The following is a 21,427-nucleotide window of genomic DNA, read 5'->3' on the forward strand; positions in this document are numbered from 1 at the left end:
CATTAGCTCAAAACACTGGAGGAGCTGAGGAGGAGGGGGGAGGCTAGGCAGTGGTTGCTTGTCAGCTGATAAACTCACAAACAGAGCTCATAGTTAGAGAGAGACATAAAAATAGGGTATATATCTGTGCCTTTCAAATACGAACTAAAAGCATGTACCCATACATACACACACAAAGTAACAAACATTGGCCCAAAAAATTTAAATCCATCTACAATGTAATGCAATACAGTGATGTAATAAATACTAACTTTGGAAATTTTTTAAATGGCACAGTGTCAGAAATGCTACAGTTTGTGTTATTACACACATTTTGATTTGCCATATAATCTAATAGAGGTCCGACAACAAAATATACGATAAAGCTGGACACTTCAGGTAAGGAAGACAATATATTGTTGCAGGACTTTTAACTTGCATTATACAATTCATGTTTCTAATAAGTCAGTGTTAACAATCAAGATGCCTTTAGGGTTGTTTACAGGTTAAAACTAAGCTTATGATCAGAGATAATGGGTATCACGATGGTGGTTATCAACTTCATTGTTAACCCGGGTTTGTCGTCATCAAACCTCATTAGGCCTACCTCATTTCATATCTAATTGAAAGTCATAGGCTAGTAGTACTGATAAATAATAGCCTATAGTGAAGTAATGTTGCAACCTGTGATTGCATAGAAGGCCTCTGAATTAGCCAGTGTGTGTAAATGGCCAGGTAACATTACAAACATGTTCAGTTACAGCAAAAAAAACTTTACGAATAGCGATGCGTACAATATTTTATAATTCTCTATCAATAACTGAATGCATCTGGCAAAAGCCTATGCTGCCATGGTAAAAAGAGAGCCACCTTTGTGACTCTGAAAACTCTGGCTCACCCCACTAACTGCTTAATCTTGCTTCGTAGTACACCCCTGTGGTCTATATATAGCTAGCTGGGAGGGGAGCCTGCTTTTCCTTAGTGTCCCAGATCCTGAGAAAACCAGATTTTTTTTACTGGGAAGAAGGCCAGCAGCTCATGCGGTCAACACGCACTAGACTGACAGACTTAGGCATTACGATATACATTGCTGGGCAGCGCTATGATTCCATAGAGAGTCAACACAATTGTTTTAACAATGTGCTTTGCAGTTTGCAAAATCATAAATCTGTACTACACAACAAGCTGAATTCTTACTTTAGAAAAGTACGCACTAAATCGCACACATTGCTAAATCAACTCCTGTAACACTGACTCAGAACATCATCATTAAGTAAGAAAGAAGAACCGAAAGGCTGATAATGAGCATAAACACAACATAACACTACTCTTAAAAATAAATACCTGTTCATTTACAATCACTTTCACTACAAAATATCAAATAACATGAGTCACATTTTTTACTGTTCTGTTGCCTAACACATGGCCGACAGAAATCATCATCAAAATAGAGTGATGTGGGGACGTCAGGAGAGAGTAGTAATCCACATATCTGACGTACCTGAAGAGAATCCTCTTGAGAAGCTGCTGGTCTCCTTCTGTGTAGCCTGGCCAGTCGTTCTGGATTTCCTTATACAAAAAGTCCTTCAATGTGAAGGTGTTGTCTTTCCCATTCAGGTTTGCCACCTAAAAAGACAAGAGAAAGAGGCATGGGTGAGTCAACTCGCCTCTGCAGTTAAGGGACCTTGAAAAGATTAGCTTACACTGAGGAGGTTTAAGTGAGTGACTCAAGATAAATATACTAAAGGAATAACTATGTGTGTGTGTGTGTGTGTGTGTGTGTGTGTTGGTTATGTGTGTGTGTATGTGTATAACCTGTTGCAGGTGGCTATCCAGGGAGTCCTTGTCTAATGGCAGAAGGCCATCTTTCTGCAACCTCAGGATGAGCTCAGGTTTCTTGTAGGGCTTGAGGGCCAGCAGGTGTGTGAGGCGATCCCGGAGTGGCCTGTGCTGAGCTGTGCCCTTCTTCAGCGTACTGCTAGAGATGATGACAGGCCTAGACGTCCTCCGCTGTGGGGCCACGTCAGAGAGGCCAGGTGCCGGTTTCCGGATCTGAACCTTCTTACCTGGAGAAGTCCAGGAGTAATAGAAGTCAAGGAAGAGTGAGGCAAATTTCTAAAAAAATAAACAAGTCAGTGTCCTCAAATTTTATTTTGACACAGAAACCTACATTTTATATTCAAAAGACTACAATTTATCTTACCAATTATTTTGGTAGGGCTGCATTTTTAGTGTTTCAAAAGGGTGTGGCGTGTTCAACATTGGGTTGAGAATTAAAAAAAAAAAAAAAAAAAAAAAAAATGGACAGGAGGAATTTAGGACAGAAGCAGAACAAAAGGGCACTGTTTTGCTGGCAGCCAGTCCTCAAGTTATTTTCTGTTCTTAAAACAACAATCTCAGCAAAACAAATACTTGTATCCATAACAGCTTTTAACTCAGTGATTGATAACAGCTAAGAGTCCTCGCAGGTGACTCACAGGAGATGTATCGTACACCTTTACAAACATCAGCTTTAAAAAGATTTTTCAGCTTATGAAGATTTGTACTAATCTTGCATTGCATTCTGCTGAGACTGAAACACTTTGTTGGCTCCATAGGAAACACAAACCAATTTTCTTTAGTTTTTTTTACTCATTGCTCAACACTGCTTGGTCTTACGCTGGATTTATTTACTTGCAGGCAGTGATGCAGGGCTGCCTCTACTTTTAACTAAAACTGCAGCCCGATGTGTTTTATAGTCAAGGTCGGAGGCCAAAACAAGAAGTCAACAAAAAGTTTATGTGTTTTGCCCCCGGGGCCATGTCTGCCTGTGTGTGTTTGAAATTCCATTCATTGGGATTAAGGAGGAAGAGGATTGGTGGAAGAGTTGCACATTCTATGTTTGACCATTGAGGAAGCAGCCACCATAACAGTCCATAAAGTCCTAGTTTCAGATTAGGCATGCTGGCATTCAGAACTACCTGTCTGATGCAATGGGGAAACCTATTCACCTAGTGGAGGCTACACAAACACACGGTTGGTCGGTGCCTTGTCATGTCTCCTCACCTACGTATCTTCCCCCGGGCTTGATGACTATGGCACTCCTACTGCGAGTCTCCTCCTCAACCTGGGCCATGTTTTCCCTGGCCTTGGCGTAGGAGTCGTCTGTGGCACACACTGTAATCTTGTCCGTGATCCCACCCAAACAATCCAGCTGAATGCTCCCTTCACTGCCAAAAGGAGTATGGTGAGAGAGATGGACAGAAAACAAACCAATATGATGTTAGTTGAGAGTTTAAAGCATGCCACCTTAAAATATAAATCCACCACTGCAAGATAACCCTCAGCATTAACCTTAAAATCATATACTATTTGCAATAAACCCATCCCTTCACTGTGCATTCCTGCCCAGATGAGATCCGTTTAAACGCCCCTAGGGCTCAACTATTATTTTTTCAATTTCCATCCAACTGTGGGTTCCCACAGTACCGACTCACTGCCGCATCAAATCCCATTCTTTCCCCGACTTTCCGGCTCTCTTTGATTCCCCTGCACTTTGATGGGGATTTGGCAGAAAATGAGATGGCGCTGGCACAGTCAGTGGAAGCTCAGCTCTGTCATTTGGGTTTTAGATTGGAACTCAAGGTTGATTAGGGATCCAGTCGGGGATGCGGATGAACTCCACCTGACCCACTCAGTAAAAATATTTTCACAATAATGGCCTCAGAAAGCCTGACGGTCAGAGAAGCAGAAGATACTTGTCGTTCCTCATTCTGTTTTTCTACTTCCTTGCCTGTCAACAACACAGAGACATCTGGGTTTCTCTGGGATTTAGTCGACACATTTTTTGCATTTTAGGCAAAAGAAAGGGTTCAGTGTGAGTACAGAAGGGGTTGGACCGGAATCATTAAACGAGTCCTGTGTTCATTGCTACTGCAGAAATGGACAATGCTTTAAGTTATTATCATGCATTTCAACACTTAGAAACCCTCATTTACACTTGAAGTAGGACACAAGTAAACATTCTTGCATAATTTCTTATTTTTTAAAACATTCTTATTTTGCAACTTGTACAAACAATATTAAACCGATGGGTGAAAGGCCAGTTCTGATTGGATTTTTGAAAGACCACGTGTCACTTTTCACATATTTTTCCAATTCATTTCACACTTTGTTTATGGACGATTACCAGATACATCGTGTACCAGTGTAATGCCAATGAACCTCAGGGTTGCATCTTTCCATTTTCTACCTGCTACTTGGAGCCAAAGTCCCAATCGTGTTCATCTGTTAAGCATCTCACTTATAGTCAAAGGTCCCAACTATATTAAACAAACAGATTGTCTGCCTGGAAAAACTCACTGTGGATTATATACTACAGTATATATAATATATACAGAGCTCAAACGCAGTGAGGGTTTATGATTGAAAAGCTCACCCATGATAAAAATATATTGTCGAATCAGAGTGGGTTTTCTGAATAGGAGAATTAGCTGTATATTTGATAATGGAGAGAAGAGTGAACGCGAGTGAGATTCAGTGTTTTTCTTCATACCTGGTGATGTACTGCTGGATGCAGTCGAAGCTGCCCTGGGGGTTATCTCTGCCCACATGCGACAGGTAGAAGGTAAACGATTGCAGGTCACTGGAGTTTTCAGCCCGTGGTATTGATATTTTCTGTTGAAGACAAGAAAAACATGGACTTAAAAAGCTACTTATTTCAGAACAAAGTTAAGTTAAATAATTTTAAAAATATGTTCCGTCTCCATTCTTTTAAATAATATACTTTTCAGATAAGGACCACGAAAAGGATGACTAACTGCACTTTACACCCAAAACTTTTTTTTATGTAGTACTGTTACACCCCTATCTGTGTCTAGGGGTAGGGACTATAACGTAAAACCAGATGAAAGAAAAGTAGGAGTCGGGCAGGAAAATAATGTGTTTAATTCTCAAAAAACAAGAGGTAACATTACTTCAGGACAATAACCACAGGTCAGCAGCGTGGCAAAACAAACAGGTACATTTTCAAACAAAAGCATAAACTTAACTTCAGTAAAAACACAGTTCAGCACTAACAGTCCGACAGCATGGCAGCGAGCAGAGGTTTCTCCTCCTGCTATATGCTGCCCATTGATTAAAACAGGTGTGCATGATTGAGAGAGCAGCACCTGCTCACTCAATCAGTGGCAAATGAAAAGAGAAGGGAAAAGAACACACTAAGAAAACACCCAAAACAAGACCATACGTAAGAAGTACCATAAACAAATACCAGTGCTATGGAAAAGCCCCAGGCATTTTATTGCCGGCATAAATAAAAAAGGAAAAAAGTATATGCAGTCTAATGAAAAGTGTTCCTATTTGTCTTCCCAACCTGTGCAAATGACTATAACAGAAGAACTATGAACGGTATTTCTGCAGACTCTGGCCTTCAGTAGTTATGCACATCCTATCCCTCCCCCACAATGACCTTCCTCCCATACAAGTGTGAGGAGGAAGTTGAGTTCACCACTCTCCACTACTACAAACCTATAATCATCAGCAATTTCTTTAAATGGGAGGGAATAATTTGACAAGTGACAAGTGGGATTTCTTGCTCTAAAATACATCTTTCACTATTAAGGCCGAATTCCACCGGCTGCCTGTCTGGTCCTTCTCCACTCCAGCACGGCATCGGAGCCGTCAGGTTTTTACTTTAGTCAGTGCGTGAGCGTCCACCACGTCCGCTGCACCATCTCTCTGCTCCGCTGCTACTCCAGCTGTCCGGTGAAATACGCACTGCTTCTATTTCTGCCGGAGCTCACCGCATCAATTTAGCATAGATAGAACACATCGAGAGAGACAGTAACACAGCCGCCGACAAAACAATAAAACCTCCGGTTAATTTTCAAAATAAGACACCAGGTGTTCACTGCAGGTAACAATCTCAAAACAGAGACACATACAAGCATGTCCACTGTTCTTTTACTCGTTCGGATGGGAACAATAACCTTCCGTGCATTTGTTGTTGTGTAAATACCAAATAGGAGAATCATATTATCAAGAGCAATCGCTCGTCACTTTTATTACCGCGGGAACTCCTCGGTCTCGCGACTCCAGCTGATCAGCGGAGCTGGCCGTACCTGCTTTGAAAACGGAGCCGGTAGGTGTTGACGGAAGTGGGCGCACGGAGCAAAACCATTGGACTTGGCACGCACAGCCAGTGAAATTCCGGAGTTACAGTTGGGCAGTGGATGAAAAACGGGTGAAACCATGTTAAGGGCAGTGCAATAAAGCATGTCACCAATACCTCGGAAATATTTGATAGTGCACTTTTAAATATGAAAGCAGGGAAAGCACGCGTTAACAATGAAACCTTGCATCTACCTGATTCTACCTTCACATAGTTGGAACAGCCTACTACCAATGACTCGTTTTCTTGAGCATGAATTCAAGTTGTGTCTCTGCCAAACACTTTGAGGCACACTGAGCCAGGGTGGCAAGAGATAGCTGGAGTTATCCATTACATTAGTACCCCCCAGGACAGGTCCTCTTGACCAGCAAGCAGCTCATTGACCTAACACAGATCAGAGGTTCAGCATGTGACTCACTGGTTTCTTCATCGGTGTTGATGCGGTGCAGACTGTACGCATCTCGGCCCCGTTTACCAAAGGGCCTCAGCACGTGTGAGGGCTGCAGGTGGCCGACTATAAATAAATACATTGTCCTTTAGTCGCCCTTCTGGAAGACCTGTGCTCTCAGTTTTCCATAATGCTCCACTCCAGTATAGCATAACAGCACACTGCCTCTGCTGCAGTCTCAACTCGAAAGATAAAAGCAATATTAGCAATGTAATTTTTTCTAACTATTTTAGCATAGTTTTGCCTTTTATTAGCATCATTCTAACAATTACCAGAAAGATAAAACAGGATGAAGAACCCATCCACAAAAAAAATTTAAAAAAATATTTGTGGACTATGCATTTTCAGCATGACGGGAGGTCGAAGACATTGGCGACAGAGGTAGAATTTTGAATTTGAAGTGATTGTTTGTGGGAGAGGCAGGTACTATGCCAAATTCAAAGCTGGTACAAGCTCATTACTGTTGATCCCTATGTTCTTGCAAAAAGGTGGAGTCGTGTTGAGTGTGTGAATCCAGAGATGATTAAGAGGCAGAGGAAGTGACTGAAAGACAAGGCAAAGGGTGGTGACTCAGCCCAATCACTGACTCACATTGTAGAGGATGAAAGAGGCTCCTCCACACCAAACGGCTCAGGCTCCACATTAACCAACTTGTGAGTGATGAAACCATGACGTGCATTGTTACTAGAATTATTTCACCAAGTGTTTGAATAATTGAAACTGAGTCAGGCCTTCTTGGAAGCAGGTGAATTTACTTGCAAACAGCATACAAGGGTCAAACAACAATGTACCTGGATTGATACATGGTTGAATACATCGAATGAACAGTGTACAGAGATTATATGCAAGAGAAGTTGGTGTGTGCGCAAACACATACTAAGTTTGGTGTGTCCAGCCCTTATTTTGCTGGCGAAAGCAGAAATGTTTTTAATTGGCAGATATTCCCAGAAATTCATCTCAGCTGGTGTTATCCTTCATATAATGTCTGATAACAGAATATGGGGAGTGAAATTACTGTGCACATGAATGCGTCATACCTCTGTATGGGCCAAAATCTTATTAGGCAGTTTCAAGGCTAAACAACAAGTTTGTCCTAAAGTGTAGCAACTGGGACAAAGTTCAACAGCCAGAAAGCATGTATTGTGCATTAAAATATTATACAATAAAGCAAATTAAATTCTGTTAACATTCCACCCTTTTTATAATATTTAATGCAACTTTCTGCAACACTTCAAAGCAAAAGGGCAAAGGATATGAGTAAATATATTTCAGTCAAGCAGAATAATATCAAGTACATCAACATCACAGTTGGTGAAAATGCAAGTTTGTGTACTGGTGCAACAGTCTATGTACAGTTTCAGAGAGGACAGTCCTTTGCAGAAGCCAGGGAACAGGAACCAAGATCGTCTTGATGGTCAACAAGTCCTTTTGTGGCATTTTGACGCAAAGTGTCCTTCATATTACAGTCACTGGGGGAATGGTTATGTAGGATATTACCATAACCGATTCAGATTGTTCCTCAGTGTCCAATTGTCCTTATTGAAGAATTGTCAGCTTCGTCTTCTCCTTGCATCTGAAACAGAATGAATTTGAGCAGTAACATGTCCTCAAAAGAAATGCTCATCATTCTGCCAGGGTTGTTTCTAAAATATCATCCTATCCATTTTGCTTGCTTTAGATGTCACAATTAACGCACAACAACATTTTAGGATAGGTTTGATTTCATTTCTTCAGTTCACATTTTTTGTCTGTGTTTGGGCAGCATTCAAGCACACACAGGCAGTCAGTGAGACAGGCCCTCCCTTTTCTGCATGGGACTGAATCATACACACACCACATTCCTGAGAAGCTCTCTACTTCTCCAAATCTGACATGGTGTTATAGTTTGTTCTTCAAATAACAAAAGTTAACATGTAGGTTAAGTATAGGTGTCTTTACAGTTAACCAGTTTTTGAATCAATTTATATCAACAATACACATTATGATCATATTTTCAGCATAAAAATCCCCTTTAACTTGTAGTTCAAATCAAAAGCATTGAACAATTCTTTTTAGTGAACATTTTCATAAAAAGAACACAAAAGGTCGCTTTTTTGTAAGTTTATGCTGGAACTTCAAATGATTGACTGCACCTTTAATCTTTAAGGTTCACTATGGGTCTTGGATTGATAAGATATTTAGCTCTAAACTTTAAAGCTTTTAGCAATTTAGTCAGAACTCTGGTCATCTTTAGGAGACAAGCATTTTCTTATTCATCTCCTGGGCCACCACCTCTCTCTGATTGATTTTTTCCTTCTCTGGGATGGGGGCACTTGCGAAGCCAGTGATCATTCTGGCCGCATCTGAAACACCCAGTTTGCCTTTCTTTCTCTGTGGCCCCTCTCTGTTTCCCACCTCCCCATTGTTTCTTATTAAACTCTTTTTCTCTGCCTCTTTCAGCTGTCGGGTGAATTACCTCATTGTTAATTACAACCTCCTCACAGGCTGTAACTAGCTGCCGGAGTTGAGATGTTAGTTCTTCACTTGTCTTAAGGAGGCTTTTAAGCTGGTCTTTGCTTATTTTTATATCAAATGTATCCATTTTACAAGTAATTTAATTTTTAAAATGTAAAATCTAATATCAAATTACCCAGTAATCTATTTAAACAGGGTGAACACCCCTATTCCCTCCAATTGATTAACAAAATTCACCAATTTAAACTAGAACACCCTATGTGATGTATTCTAAATAAAACTAATAAGTCTACTCTGCAGTTGTAGACTATTGACAAACATAACAAAACAAAACAAAACAAATAAACAACCTGTCATAGACTAACTCCCTGGAGCAGTACTATATCCCCAGGCTAAGTAACAACAAGCAGCCAGATATCAATTTGTTTCCATAAAACCTTCCCGAATTACAAAGAACTCTCAGTTTAATGGAACAAAATATACTTTGCCTCCATAAAACCTTCCCAAATTACAAAGAACTCTCAGTTTAATGGAAGAAAATATACCCTGTTTCCATAAAACCTTCCCAAATTACAGAAAACTCTCAGTTTAATGGAACAAAATATACCTGTCAGAATAAAGGGACCACCCTCGACCCCACACTAATGATCATCTAATTACGTACGTGAGACTTTTGTTTTTTACAGTGTAAATTCTCAAACACCAAAGGCTGAGATAGGTTTGTCTCTAGTGCATCTCCCCAAACACTATAGGTTGAAATATTTTTCTCTTTAGTGCATTTTCCCAAACACTACGATCAGTTATTCTCCCTTACGGTAAAACCATGAGAAATACTGCTTCATAAACTAGTTTATCTACCTAATACATAAAACAAAGGAACTACCATAATTCCTGGACAAAACAAAATCAGCTGTTTATATTCACCTGATTTCAAGAAAGCCTCGACTCGCTCAGGCTCTGGATTCCGTCACCCCTCTCCGTCCAAGTCGAGTCTGCTGACAGCCTCTTTTGTAGCAATGTTCACTGGAGGTCTTTTGTCGAGAGTCGTGGACTCCCCCGTCGTCACGGTGCAGGCTCGTCTTGTCCAGAGAAGAAGATGTTGGATCCGGCTAACTCGAAGGACCATTTGTTACTAGAATTATTTCACCAAGTGTTTGAATAATTGAAACTGAGTCAGGCCTTCTTGGAAGCAGGTGAATTTACTTGCAAACAGCATACAAGGGTCAAACAACAATGTACCTGGATTGATACATGGTTGAATACATCGAATGAACAGTGTACAGAGATTATATGCAAGAGAAGTTGGTGTGTGCGCAAACACATACTAAGTTTGGTGTGTCCAGCCCTTATTTTGCTGGCGAAAGCAGAAATGTTTTTAATTGGCAGATATTCCCAGAAATTCATCTCAGCTGGTGTTATCCTTCATATAATGTCTGATAACAGAATATGGGGAGTGAAATTACTGTGCACATGAATGCGTCATACCTCTGTATGGGCCAAAATCTTATTAGGCAGTTTCAAGGCTAAACAACAAGTTTGTCCTAAAGTGTAGCAACTGGGACAAAGTTCAACAGCCAGAAAGCATGTATTGTGCATTAAAATATTATACAATAAAGCAAATTAAATTCTGTTAACATGCATATTCCAACTTACTCACCTGTGAAGGAGCAGATTGAAGAGAAGGGTTCATCATTAAGATGAAAGCAGACACCTCCTCGTTTGTCATCAGTGAGTGGGGTTTGTCCTAACTGTACACAAGACTACACAGTCTCAAAAATACCTTTATATGTGTACAAAAGTATTCTGATGTGGTATGGGTCCGTTTCATTTTGATGCCTGAAACTGTATGTCCGGGGAGCCCCTTGAAAACAAGATGGTGCATCTCAAGTGATAAATCCTCAATCTTTTTTTTCTTTTTAAATAAAATAAACTTGAAGTAAGTAATATGGACTCAGTCCGAGTAGTAGAATCAGCATAATGTGATGTGTTCCACAATGTATCAACTTTCCAACGCACTAATGACCAAGCAAAAGTAATTTGATCATGTTTGTCCAGAGAATGAAACCAAGCATTTGTTCCTTTCGGAAACCCAACCGAGTATAATGTACCCTAACTGCGGATGCTTTAACTTCAAGCCAGCATTCTTTGATACAAAAAACTAGATTCTAATCAGTTACACTTGCAAAATAAAATCCCAGAGACTACAGCAAATAGACCAACCAGTCAGAGACCCGACACATGCATGATGATGAAAAGCGCTGACAGTTCAAGTGCTTTGCTTCACGTCGCCTTCACGTCAATCACTCTCACTGTTAATAGGCAGAACACACTTTAAAAGACTGCAATGCCCAGTGGCTAGCTTGAACCTAGACATGTATATCATCTGCTCATGTGTGACCAGAGGTGGGTCGTAACGCGCTACATTTACTCCGTTACAAATACTTGAGTAACTTTTTGAATAAATTGTAATTTTAGGAGTAGTTTTATTGCAACATACTTTTACTTTTACTTGAGTAAATATTTGAAGAAAGAACGGTACTTTTACGCCGTTCCATTTGGCTACGTGACGGTCGTTACCTTATTTTTTTATATATTTTATTTATTACATGCGAGAGCTAATTTCTCTCATGATTTCTCTCCCCGGGGACGTCTTCAGCCAACATCTCTATCACGTGACTATTTCAACCAATAAAAACCACATTACAAAAGCTTGCCAATCAAATGCAGCCACTTCAGTCACATGACAAGTGTTGTCATGTTGTCATAGGGCTCAACAATGTCCGCGGACTTTTTTAAAGGCTGTGGTTCTCCCTGTAGCCTACTCACTTCGCATGCCCCAGTCTGGCTGTGTGAGAGTCTGAGAGTGGTCTCTTTGTTCAGCCACTCTGTAGTTTCATACGTTAAGTGAGTGTGCCAGCAGGTTTTGATGTGTAACGAAGTTTAATTTTGTGTTTTATATTTTTGGGGCTAAAACACAACCTAGATAATGTTCTCAGGGCCAGTGACATATTGTAGGAATTTGTTTTAAAATGTGTATGTGCAAAACAATTGCAACAGTGTTATAAGTGTATTGGTTTTAATTAATATAATTTTGGACAAGCCTAATTTATTATCATTTTATTTGAAGGGTGATGTATTTAATTTGGCAGATAATTAATTTATTATTGTTTGAGTTCAAGGGTTATTCATTTGATTTTTAAATACCTTATTTATTGTTTTATTCAAAATTATGTTATTTAACATATCTTTATTTGAACATTGCTGTTTTATATTATGTTCGTGTATATTCTGTACCGTTTGTGTTGCTCTGTATATTTCAAAAATAAATCCGGAGTAATTCAGTAGGCCTACTTGTACTCTTGTACTTTTTTACTCTTACTCGAGTAATAATTTTTATGAGTACTTTTACTTCTACTTGAGTAATTATAATCTTAAAGTAACTTACTTTTACTTGAGTACATTTTTTGGCTACTCTGCCCACCTCTGTGTGTGACACAACTAGTCAGCTGTCTGCATTCAGAAATCACAAAATTATGGTGGAAAGGAAGAAAAACAAAACATGTCTGCTTCTATGACACCACTGAAAAATGTGTTTACATAATATAATAACAATAGGATATAAGAATATATAATCAGATAAAAAAAATAAAATTTCAGCTGCCGCTTTGCTGCATTGATTTGAACTTGCCTTGTCAGCCTGTTGTCTTTGTCTTGTGGAAGACAAAGAGAGATTAAAAGTATGGTTAAAACCAAACAAAAACGGGCTGACAATGTTGATTTGTTAGGCGAGAGAGAGTGAGAAGTAATTCAGAGAGCCCTCACTCTCTCAGACCGACTCTGCCGAGGGTAAACATGCTGTGGGTCACAGGTGTCAGTGGTGCCAAATACACCTCAAAATAGTTAGCCACACACCCGCGACGATGACCCAAGAGGCCAACTGTCGCTGTGATTCGCCAGAAGCGGAGAGAGCGTGTGAGAAACAAACAGCCATTCAGGGAGGCAGACGGGGAGGGTGGGGTGTAACGACAGAGAGCATTACCACAGGCCACTTATGCAGTGAGTATGTTGGAAATAAGCAACGTATCTGACACACTTTGGCAAAAAAAAAGCACATGACATAATGCTCCAAGTCACACAAACATCAACTGTGCAGGACAATCTACACCAGAGTGTATGTATAAGGCGTTCTGCATCAGAAAGGTGTTATGCAGCCCGACTGTGCTTCCTCTTTGGCTGCCTAAAATCTGAAACCAATCTGTGTGGAAAAACACATTACAACTTCTGTCCATTCTTAATAAATAAAATGTATAAAAAAATGTTCTTTAAGAATAAATAAAATGTATAAAAAAATGTTCTTTAAGAAAAAAAAACTAACTTGGTTTTGCATGCACGTACTGTTTCATAGTTCAGGGAGAGCTTTGCACGATGAATGAACATGAGTGAATGAATATGAGATCTCATTGTGACACAAAGACCATCTGCTCTGTAATTCAGCCACTTTCACACTTCTGACTAACATTCTGATCTCAACAGGAACAGATTGTTCCACCATGGTGAGCTGGCTGCATGGGTATAATACATATTCCCAGAGTGTCTTTGGTCAGGGGCTCCTTCAGTGCTGCTGTGAAAAGGACCGGTACAGCAGGTACAGCCATGTCCAATGACTCACTGATAAGCATGGAGGAAAGCCCTCTTCACTGCTTTGGACAATGCACATTTTTAATTTCCTTTTATTTCTTCCCCTGTGTGTGCTTTTGTAAGCAAATGTGTTTTTGGTTATTCATGCGAAATATTATAACCACAGAGCCACTACAATTTCCATTCATGGGATAAATCAAGTTTGTTCTATCCATTTATCACTTTGCTAATTCAACAGCCGAAACACATCAGATAATAAACATCAAGGCCTACTATCTAAATGTATACAACTTACAAATATGAGAGAGCACATGCATATTTACATGTAAAATGTGTGTCATTTAAAGTCAACACAAATTAACTTTTTTTTTCTCAGTTTTCCCGTATCTGTTGGTCCAGATAAAAGTTAAATGGAGTATGAAAGATGGGGTCGTGTTCTGTGCATGATTGCTGTGTTTTGCATTACACTGAAAATTGACAGCAGGATGGCAGCATCAAATCAAGACTAAGATAGGAGGTTGTTGTGGATGTACAGTAGCTTGCGAATGGACACCACTCATAGCGTCTTGTTAACTGATCAGATGTTAAGTGGGAGTCTGAGCTTAAATAAGGACTATTCTATTGCACATGTAGTATTCAAAGGCCATTAAAAAAAAACATTCAGACCCGAGTTTCATCAACAATAAAATCCAAAATCTTGCAGCCAAATTTGTATTCAAAAGAGGAATCATGAACAAATTTGCAGCTGCTGTCTAAGATCCATCTATGAAGAGTTTGGAAAGCAAATGTATTGAAGATTTGGAATGCAAATCAGTGGATTTACTAACATATAAATTCGAAATAAGCTGTGTCTGTGTGTGTGTGTGTGTGTGTGCACATACAGTACGTGCGTGCATGTTTGTATTCTACTGCAGCATTGGCAGAACGAGGTGTTTGCAAATGTTGTGCTATAATGTGATAGAGCAGCTGTCTGTAAGCAGTTGTTGCTTGTTATCTGTGTGCCCTTTACGTGGGAGTGTAAACTTTAGGAGTAAACTACTTATGTACTGTACATCTAGGCCATAAACAAACAAGCTAAGGTTGTTAAAGCTACTACCATTTATTTCCTCTTACAGTACCAGATTCCATGAGTGGGAATTTCCAAACCGTATGCAATGCTGAACCGACATGACGTACAGCAAATATAGTGGCAGGTGCTCTGTTCTTGCTGCGTCACAATAAAAATAAAAAGCAAGAAAACGTATGTTATATTATCTTTGTTTTTGTAGCCGTCATGGTATTAGTGATTAATAACAATTACCCAATGCCACTGCTGAGATGTGGGGATGTGGTAACTCTAAACCTTCATTAGTTAACACTTTAAAAAGTGAATTTGTAGGAAGAGAGGATTAAAATAGATTTCAAGACGTAGCATAGAGATGCTAGGAAAGCTGCCATGTCTGGCATTGCAACGACAATGTTTACAGCAATGCACACAAACAGCGTTTTATGCGCCGGTGTTGAAAGAGGTAGCTGAAGCAATACATGTTTTGGAAACAGGGCAAATGAATAAATAGTGCAGCTTTTTGATGTCAAACCGAATTGAAACGTGCCAGTACGGACGTGCACTGCCTATGCATGTCCCACTGGGCAGGAAGACACATTAAAACCCTTGCCCATAAAGGAAGCAGCTGCACAACAACGTTTATAGGCTCATATACAGAGAGCACTTGCACCCCGGTGTGAGTTGTCATTATCATAAACATGCAAATACCAGTTACAGAAAGGATACAAAACTATCCACCATATATTTCATTGCTACTTCGTTTGTTTCTTAGCTAAGCTCACCTTGTGCGTTTATTGACTTTCCTGTATTGCAACAAAAGCCTCGTTTCCACTGAGCAGTGCGGTTCGGTGTGCTTTTTATTTGCTCTTTCCATCGTCAAACATAGGGTACGAGTAGGGGTGGGTAAAAATATCGATTCTCCGATGCATCGCGATTCTCTCTGGAACGATTCCGAATCGATTCATAAAAGTTAATAATCGATTCATAAAAATAATAATATATATATATATTTTTTTTAACTAGTATTTAATATTAGTATTTCCTGCGCATACACACCACACAAGTGCGAGTTGTTAAAAGTGGCGACAAAAGGGCAGAGAGCAGCAAACCCATATGACCTGCACTGGCTTTGTGTCTGTTTACGTTTTTGTATGAGAGCTGAATTCCAATACAGCACTTTTTTTTTCACTTTTGTACACCTTATACTGGTATTGTGCTAATTGTGTTACCAGAAATGAAGGCACCTGGTTCTTATGTGTTATTATTGTTCAAAGATGTCATGTGAGAAAGAAATAAATACTGTACATGATTTAAATACATTACATTTAATACAGCACTGTCAATTTAGTATTGTGCTGATGTTATGTTACAATTTCCAAGAGGAGAGAGTTATACCATGGCTGTTTGTTCACAGGCATAAAATTAAATAAATAATTATTTAAAAAAAAATGTTTTACTCGTTCTTGTGTATTTCTACTTGATACTGAATAGATATCGAAGAATTTCAATCAATATCGAAATCGAATCGAATCGTGACCTAATGAATCGAAATTGAATCGAATCGTGAGATTCTTGACAATACCCAGCCCTAGGTACGAGGGTCCCAAAACTGGGCCGCAGGGCAGTATTGCAACATGATAACGACCCCAAAAACACCTCCATGTGTCCACTGCCTTGCTAAAAAAGCTGAGGGTAAAGGTGATGGATGTCTCCAGACCTAAACTCTATTGAGCATCTTTGGGGCATCCTCAAACGGGAGGTGGAGGAGCGCAAGGTCTTTAATATCCACCAGCTCTGTGATGCTGTCATGAATGGGTGGAAGAGGATTCCAGTGGCAACCTGTGAAGCTCTGCTGAACTCCATGCCCAAAAGGGTTAAGGCAGTGCTGGAAAATAATGGTGGCCGCACAAAATATTGACACATTGGGCCCAATTTGGGCCCAATTTGGACATTTTCACTTAGGGGTGTACTCACTTTTGTTGCCAGCAGTTTAGCAGGGGGACCTTTAGCTTAGCTGCAGCGTTCGCTCTGCTTCACCTCAAGCCTGCTTTTTGTCCTAACTGTTAATGTCTAATTCTTTCTTTAGATTGTCACAAGTGCTGTTAATATTGCTGATGCTAAATATGGCTGACACTGAATAGTTACACTGAACAAATTAACAGCAACAGAGATCTTCTAATCAAACCCATTACCAATAGAAAATCTGAAAAGCAGCGATGCTTCAATTCACTCTACAGTATCCTACATGTCTCGATTGTATCGGTCAAGTTCACTACAGTAGAAGGAAACATGGCTATACTGACAAAAGCAAAACATCTGACACCCACCCCACATGGTTGGGAAAATATACTTACACCACAAGTGAGTTATGAAAAACAAGGCAACGAAAACGATTTTTAGGAGGTGTAGTAGTATTTTTTCTGTCTGGTTGACGTTTGGTAGATTCGACCAGTAGTGACAGAGGCTGGGAAACATTTGTCTGATCAGGTGTCGGTGACAGTAGAGCAATAAGATCAAGCAATGTTGACACTTCACATGGCAAAAAGCACATCATTAAATTCGGAACAGCTATGTGCTGCCAGTATCTTTCCGTCAGCTTTCTAAAAAGGCAGCCACTTAAAGCCATTGCACTGAAGTGTCATGTTGGGGAGGAGAAAAATGAATAGCTAGCTTGCAGCTGACACCAGTGTTGGCATAATCAAATGTCTTGTTGTTTGGAAAAGTGTGTGTGTGTGTGTGTGTGTGTGTGTGTGTGTGTGTGTGTGTGTGTGTGTGTGTGTGTGTGTGTGTGTGTGTGTGTGTGTGTGTGTGTCACAGTTAGATGTTTGGAGGTTCAAAGTGATTTCTTTAAAATTGTAAGTCATGTAAATTCAATTTTGGCTCCAATGCATCAATTTTGAAATACTTGTCAAAAGCTAACTGTTTATTCAGCGGGCTAACTGTAAAAAAATCTTTTGATTCCATTATTTTTATTCACAACTGTATGCATTGGTTTCAAGGAGGCCATAAGAAAGACAGAGATATGTTCTTACCCCTTGGTTTCCATTAAATCTGATCAATGGCCGTGATGACAGGACCTATAAAGACAAAAAACAGCATTGTTAAATAATTGTCAAGGTAAACACATAAGAATATTTTATTCTGAATAAATACTGAACTGCTTGTATAATGTTTAAATATATGAACATTCCACAAGATAAAAGAGACAAAAGACATGCAAACAAGGCATGCATTCAGTGCTGCAATATGATTCAAACAGTTTAATCCACCATATTTTATCAATTCATTGTTCACTCCTTTTTGTTTCTCCTTTGTTTTGAGCTATGGGAAAGAAGACACTGTATTTTCACTGTGTATAAAGCTCTTCCACACAGGCTGGTTGAGAAAGATTTACATAAAAGAAAAATGTTTTTATTATGGAAAAGTAAGCCACAGAGAAACCACAATTTTAATACCATTTACTATTCAAAGCGACAAGATTACAACATGACGCACGTAACCACGACAAATTATTTTATAAATCCAATTTCTGGAGTCTGAGTCTATGACTATTTGCCTTTATCATTATCAAAACCTTGTCTGACAGAGGCAGAGTAACTGAGACAGAAATGACTGATTGTGTGGGTGATGCATGTGTTGTTGTGGTGCAGTCAGACAGTAACCCAATAGCTAGAGCTCACTGCTGACATTTTTCAAATTGTTTAAGGTACAGAAGCCCACAAATAATACTAAGATAAGCCTGGTCACCATGTGAGGGGGAAATGTGGGTAATGCAGTTTCATGATAAGGTGCCGTGGTTCAACATGTTGATGGTTAACATGTCTTACATTAGAGCTGAAATGAGACAATCTGAAAAAAAGTCCACAGTTTCCAGCTTCTCCATTGTGATAGTAAACAGAATATCTTTTCAATTTAGATCATTCATTAGACAAAGCAAGTCAATTGATGATCATCTTGTGGCTTTATTGAGCTATTTATTGAGCTACTTTTTTACTTTCTGACATCTTAATCTAAACGCTAATCGCAAAAATAATCTGACATGTTTTAATTTTGAAATGATTAGGTTAGTGTGGCAGTTTAATATGAATCTGGCCAAACAACGCATGATGGACATTTCCACTCTGCTTTCAGTTGCATTCTGCGGTTTCAGTATCAGATCCACTGTCCGGGTGATCACTTTTTTTATTTATTTTTTATTGTAACTCCATCCAGTTTTCGTTTCATCATTCCAAATGTATTAAATCAAAAAGACAAAACGGCACTTCCATTCCCCTAAGAATATTTGACAGAAAGGTCAGCAATACATCAGGATCTTTTATAAACAAGGTTAAAGTTGTTGCTAAAACAAGGTAACCGGAACCAAACGTATGGTTAACGGACCAAGTTATCCTACATTTTATCTTTAGCACTTTGTTTTTAGAATTTTGAACTGATAGGGCTCAATATCATTTAGTTTTTGAATTTTTTTTATTAGGAAATGCTACCGTCAGGGAGATAGATTGTGGAACTGTGTGCAGAGTAATGCTGACATTTCACTGACTGTAGGAACGAACAAACCATTTAGAAACATCAATAAGGGGAAGTCACTTTGACTTTTCTTTCCCTGCGCTGCTTTAATGGATCAAATGTGATCGAATGAGAGAGCTAAAAGGTCAATGGAGGGCAAGCCTACAAAGACACAACGCACTTTGTATCACTGCTAAACCCTGACCCACAGATATGGAGCAGCATACAAATACTGGGGCTTTCTGGCACTTTCTTATACTCCTGCAAGTACAAAACACTTTCAATGTGTACTATACCATCACACATTACAGAGGTTGAAATAGTTTAGAAAAAGGTTTATAACATTTATTTTATTCATTTTTATGTTCAATATCCAATCTTTAGGTTGAAGATTATATTATTTGTTGGGATTATTTAGGATATGTTTACAGGCCTAAGTAATGATGATAGCCCTGTAGTTAGAGGTGTCCTCTCTTACTAATGCAGCAACTTTAGAATAGGGATGGGGCCGATCCGATCCAGTATCGGTATCGGGTCCGATAGGGCCGAAATCTGCGTATCGGATATCGGACTGACAGCTCCGATATTAAAATCCGATTTTTTTTTTTTTTTTTTTTTTTTTTATAATTTTTTTTTTTTTTTTTTTTTTTAATTTTTTTTTGCTATGTAAGAGCGAACATGCGCCGACGTTCGGTGGAGGGAGAGAGGACATCACTTTATAATTTGACATACAGTACATATCAGTTTGTTAGCCAGTGAGCTAACAAATTCTACTATGTAAAATACAGCCAGAGAGAGAAAGACTGTTTAGACAAACAGACCACCACATATTCTAGTGGGGCAGAAGTGATCATTGAGAAGGATTTCTGCCTTTAAGATAAACCTATATGCATTTGTGTATATTTATTGCTCTTTTAAATTAGAATTGCTTAAGCCTTCCTAGCCTAATACATAACATCACCACCAACGAAAAAATTTATAACAATTATGATATCGTATCGGTCAGTATCGGTATCGGCCGATATCCAAACCCCAGGTATCGGAATCGGAACTAAAAAAAGTGGATCGTCCCATCCCTACTTTAGAATCAAGTTGTTTTGGAGTCAGCGAATCTGTAGACGCTTATTGTCAAAATTACTTTAGTCAAAATCAGAGAATTTCTCCTAACGATCTGCTACCTGTCTGTTTATGTTCTGAAAAAACTATTGAGTGTTAATACACAGCCTAGTAAACAGGCATGACATGTTGCTAGCTAGGGGTGGGCTCCTTTGTTTACAAGCCCATTTACACAGCCTATAGGCTCAGGCTGTGTATTAACACAAGCTTGTTTTTCAACGTACAAACAGTACGGACAGGTAGAAGTGGTTCATTAGTCGATTTTAACAAAGGGTGATTTTGGCAACAAGCGTTCTCCAGAATCGCTGACTTCACCTTTAAGCCACACTAATGGCTCTGGCATCACCATGAATCACTTTGAAATACCTCAACAAGTTGTGCCACATAAGGCTCAGTGTAAGGATTGGCATTCAACTTTACCAATTGATGGTCCTCGTGTATAAAGCCTACTAAGTTGGCCTTCCCTCTAAAGTCATCATAAGATGCACGCGTATAATATTTTGTGTTAAATTTCTCTACAACTATTCAATGGATTGCCATACAATTTGTTGTAAACATTCATGTTCCCCTTGAGCTAACTTCTAATCAATCTGGTGACTTTAAAGCTATAGTGCGTAACTTTTTCATATGAATGAATGTTATATACATTCAAGCCATTGCCAGATGAGTTGACACAAAGTTTAATAAGCCTATCAGCTATAGGGATGGGACGATCCACTTTTTTTAGTTCCGATCCGATTCTGATACCTGGGGTTTGGATATCGGCCGATACCGATACTGACCGATACGATATCATAATTGTTATACATTTTTTCGTTGGTGGTGATGTTATGTATAGGAAGGCTTAAAGCCACTACGAGTAAGTCGGCACGTTGGCGACACCTTTGAACAAAAGCGGTAGTATTATTACGACGCCAGCTGTCGTGAAGCTGTTTTCTAGCTCGTGCAGGCAGCGTGCAGGGCGTGTAGATTCAAATAATCAGGAAGCAATATGGTGCGTGTCCGTGTGTTGAAAGCAAAGTGTGAGGGCACCGGACTCTTTTCGGCTCCGTGAGTCTATGGGTGACACAGCATCAACTAATGCCAGTAA

The 21,427-nt window shown here is 39.3% G+C and overlaps 1 protein-coding gene across 1 annotated transcript in view; it reads right to left on the reverse strand.

The window, feature by feature from the left end:
• The window catches only part of ell (elongation factor RNA polymerase II), a 45,815-nt gene that overhangs the window by 6,528 nt on the left and 17,860 nt on the right, over positions 1-21,427 (reverse strand). Inside the window, exons 2-6 of the mRNA XM_080032960.1 lie at positions 17,748-17,792; positions 4,514-4,635; positions 3,025-3,188; positions 1,795-2,045; positions 1,481-1,605 (exon numbers count right to left, since the gene is read on the reverse strand). Of these exons, the coding sequence (XP_079889086.1) occupies positions 1,481-1,605; positions 1,795-2,045; positions 3,025-3,188; positions 4,514-4,635; positions 17,748-17,792 (707 nt within the window). The remainder of the gene's footprint in view (positions 1-1,480; positions 1,606-1,794; positions 2,046-3,024; positions 3,189-4,513; positions 4,636-17,747; positions 17,793-21,427) is intronic.

This window comes from Ammodytes marinus (assembly GCF_949987685.1).
Source record: "Ammodytes marinus genome assembly, chromosome: 8".
Classification (NCBI taxonomy): domain Eukaryota; kingdom Metazoa; phylum Chordata; class Actinopteri; order Uranoscopiformes; family Ammodytidae; genus Ammodytes; species Ammodytes marinus.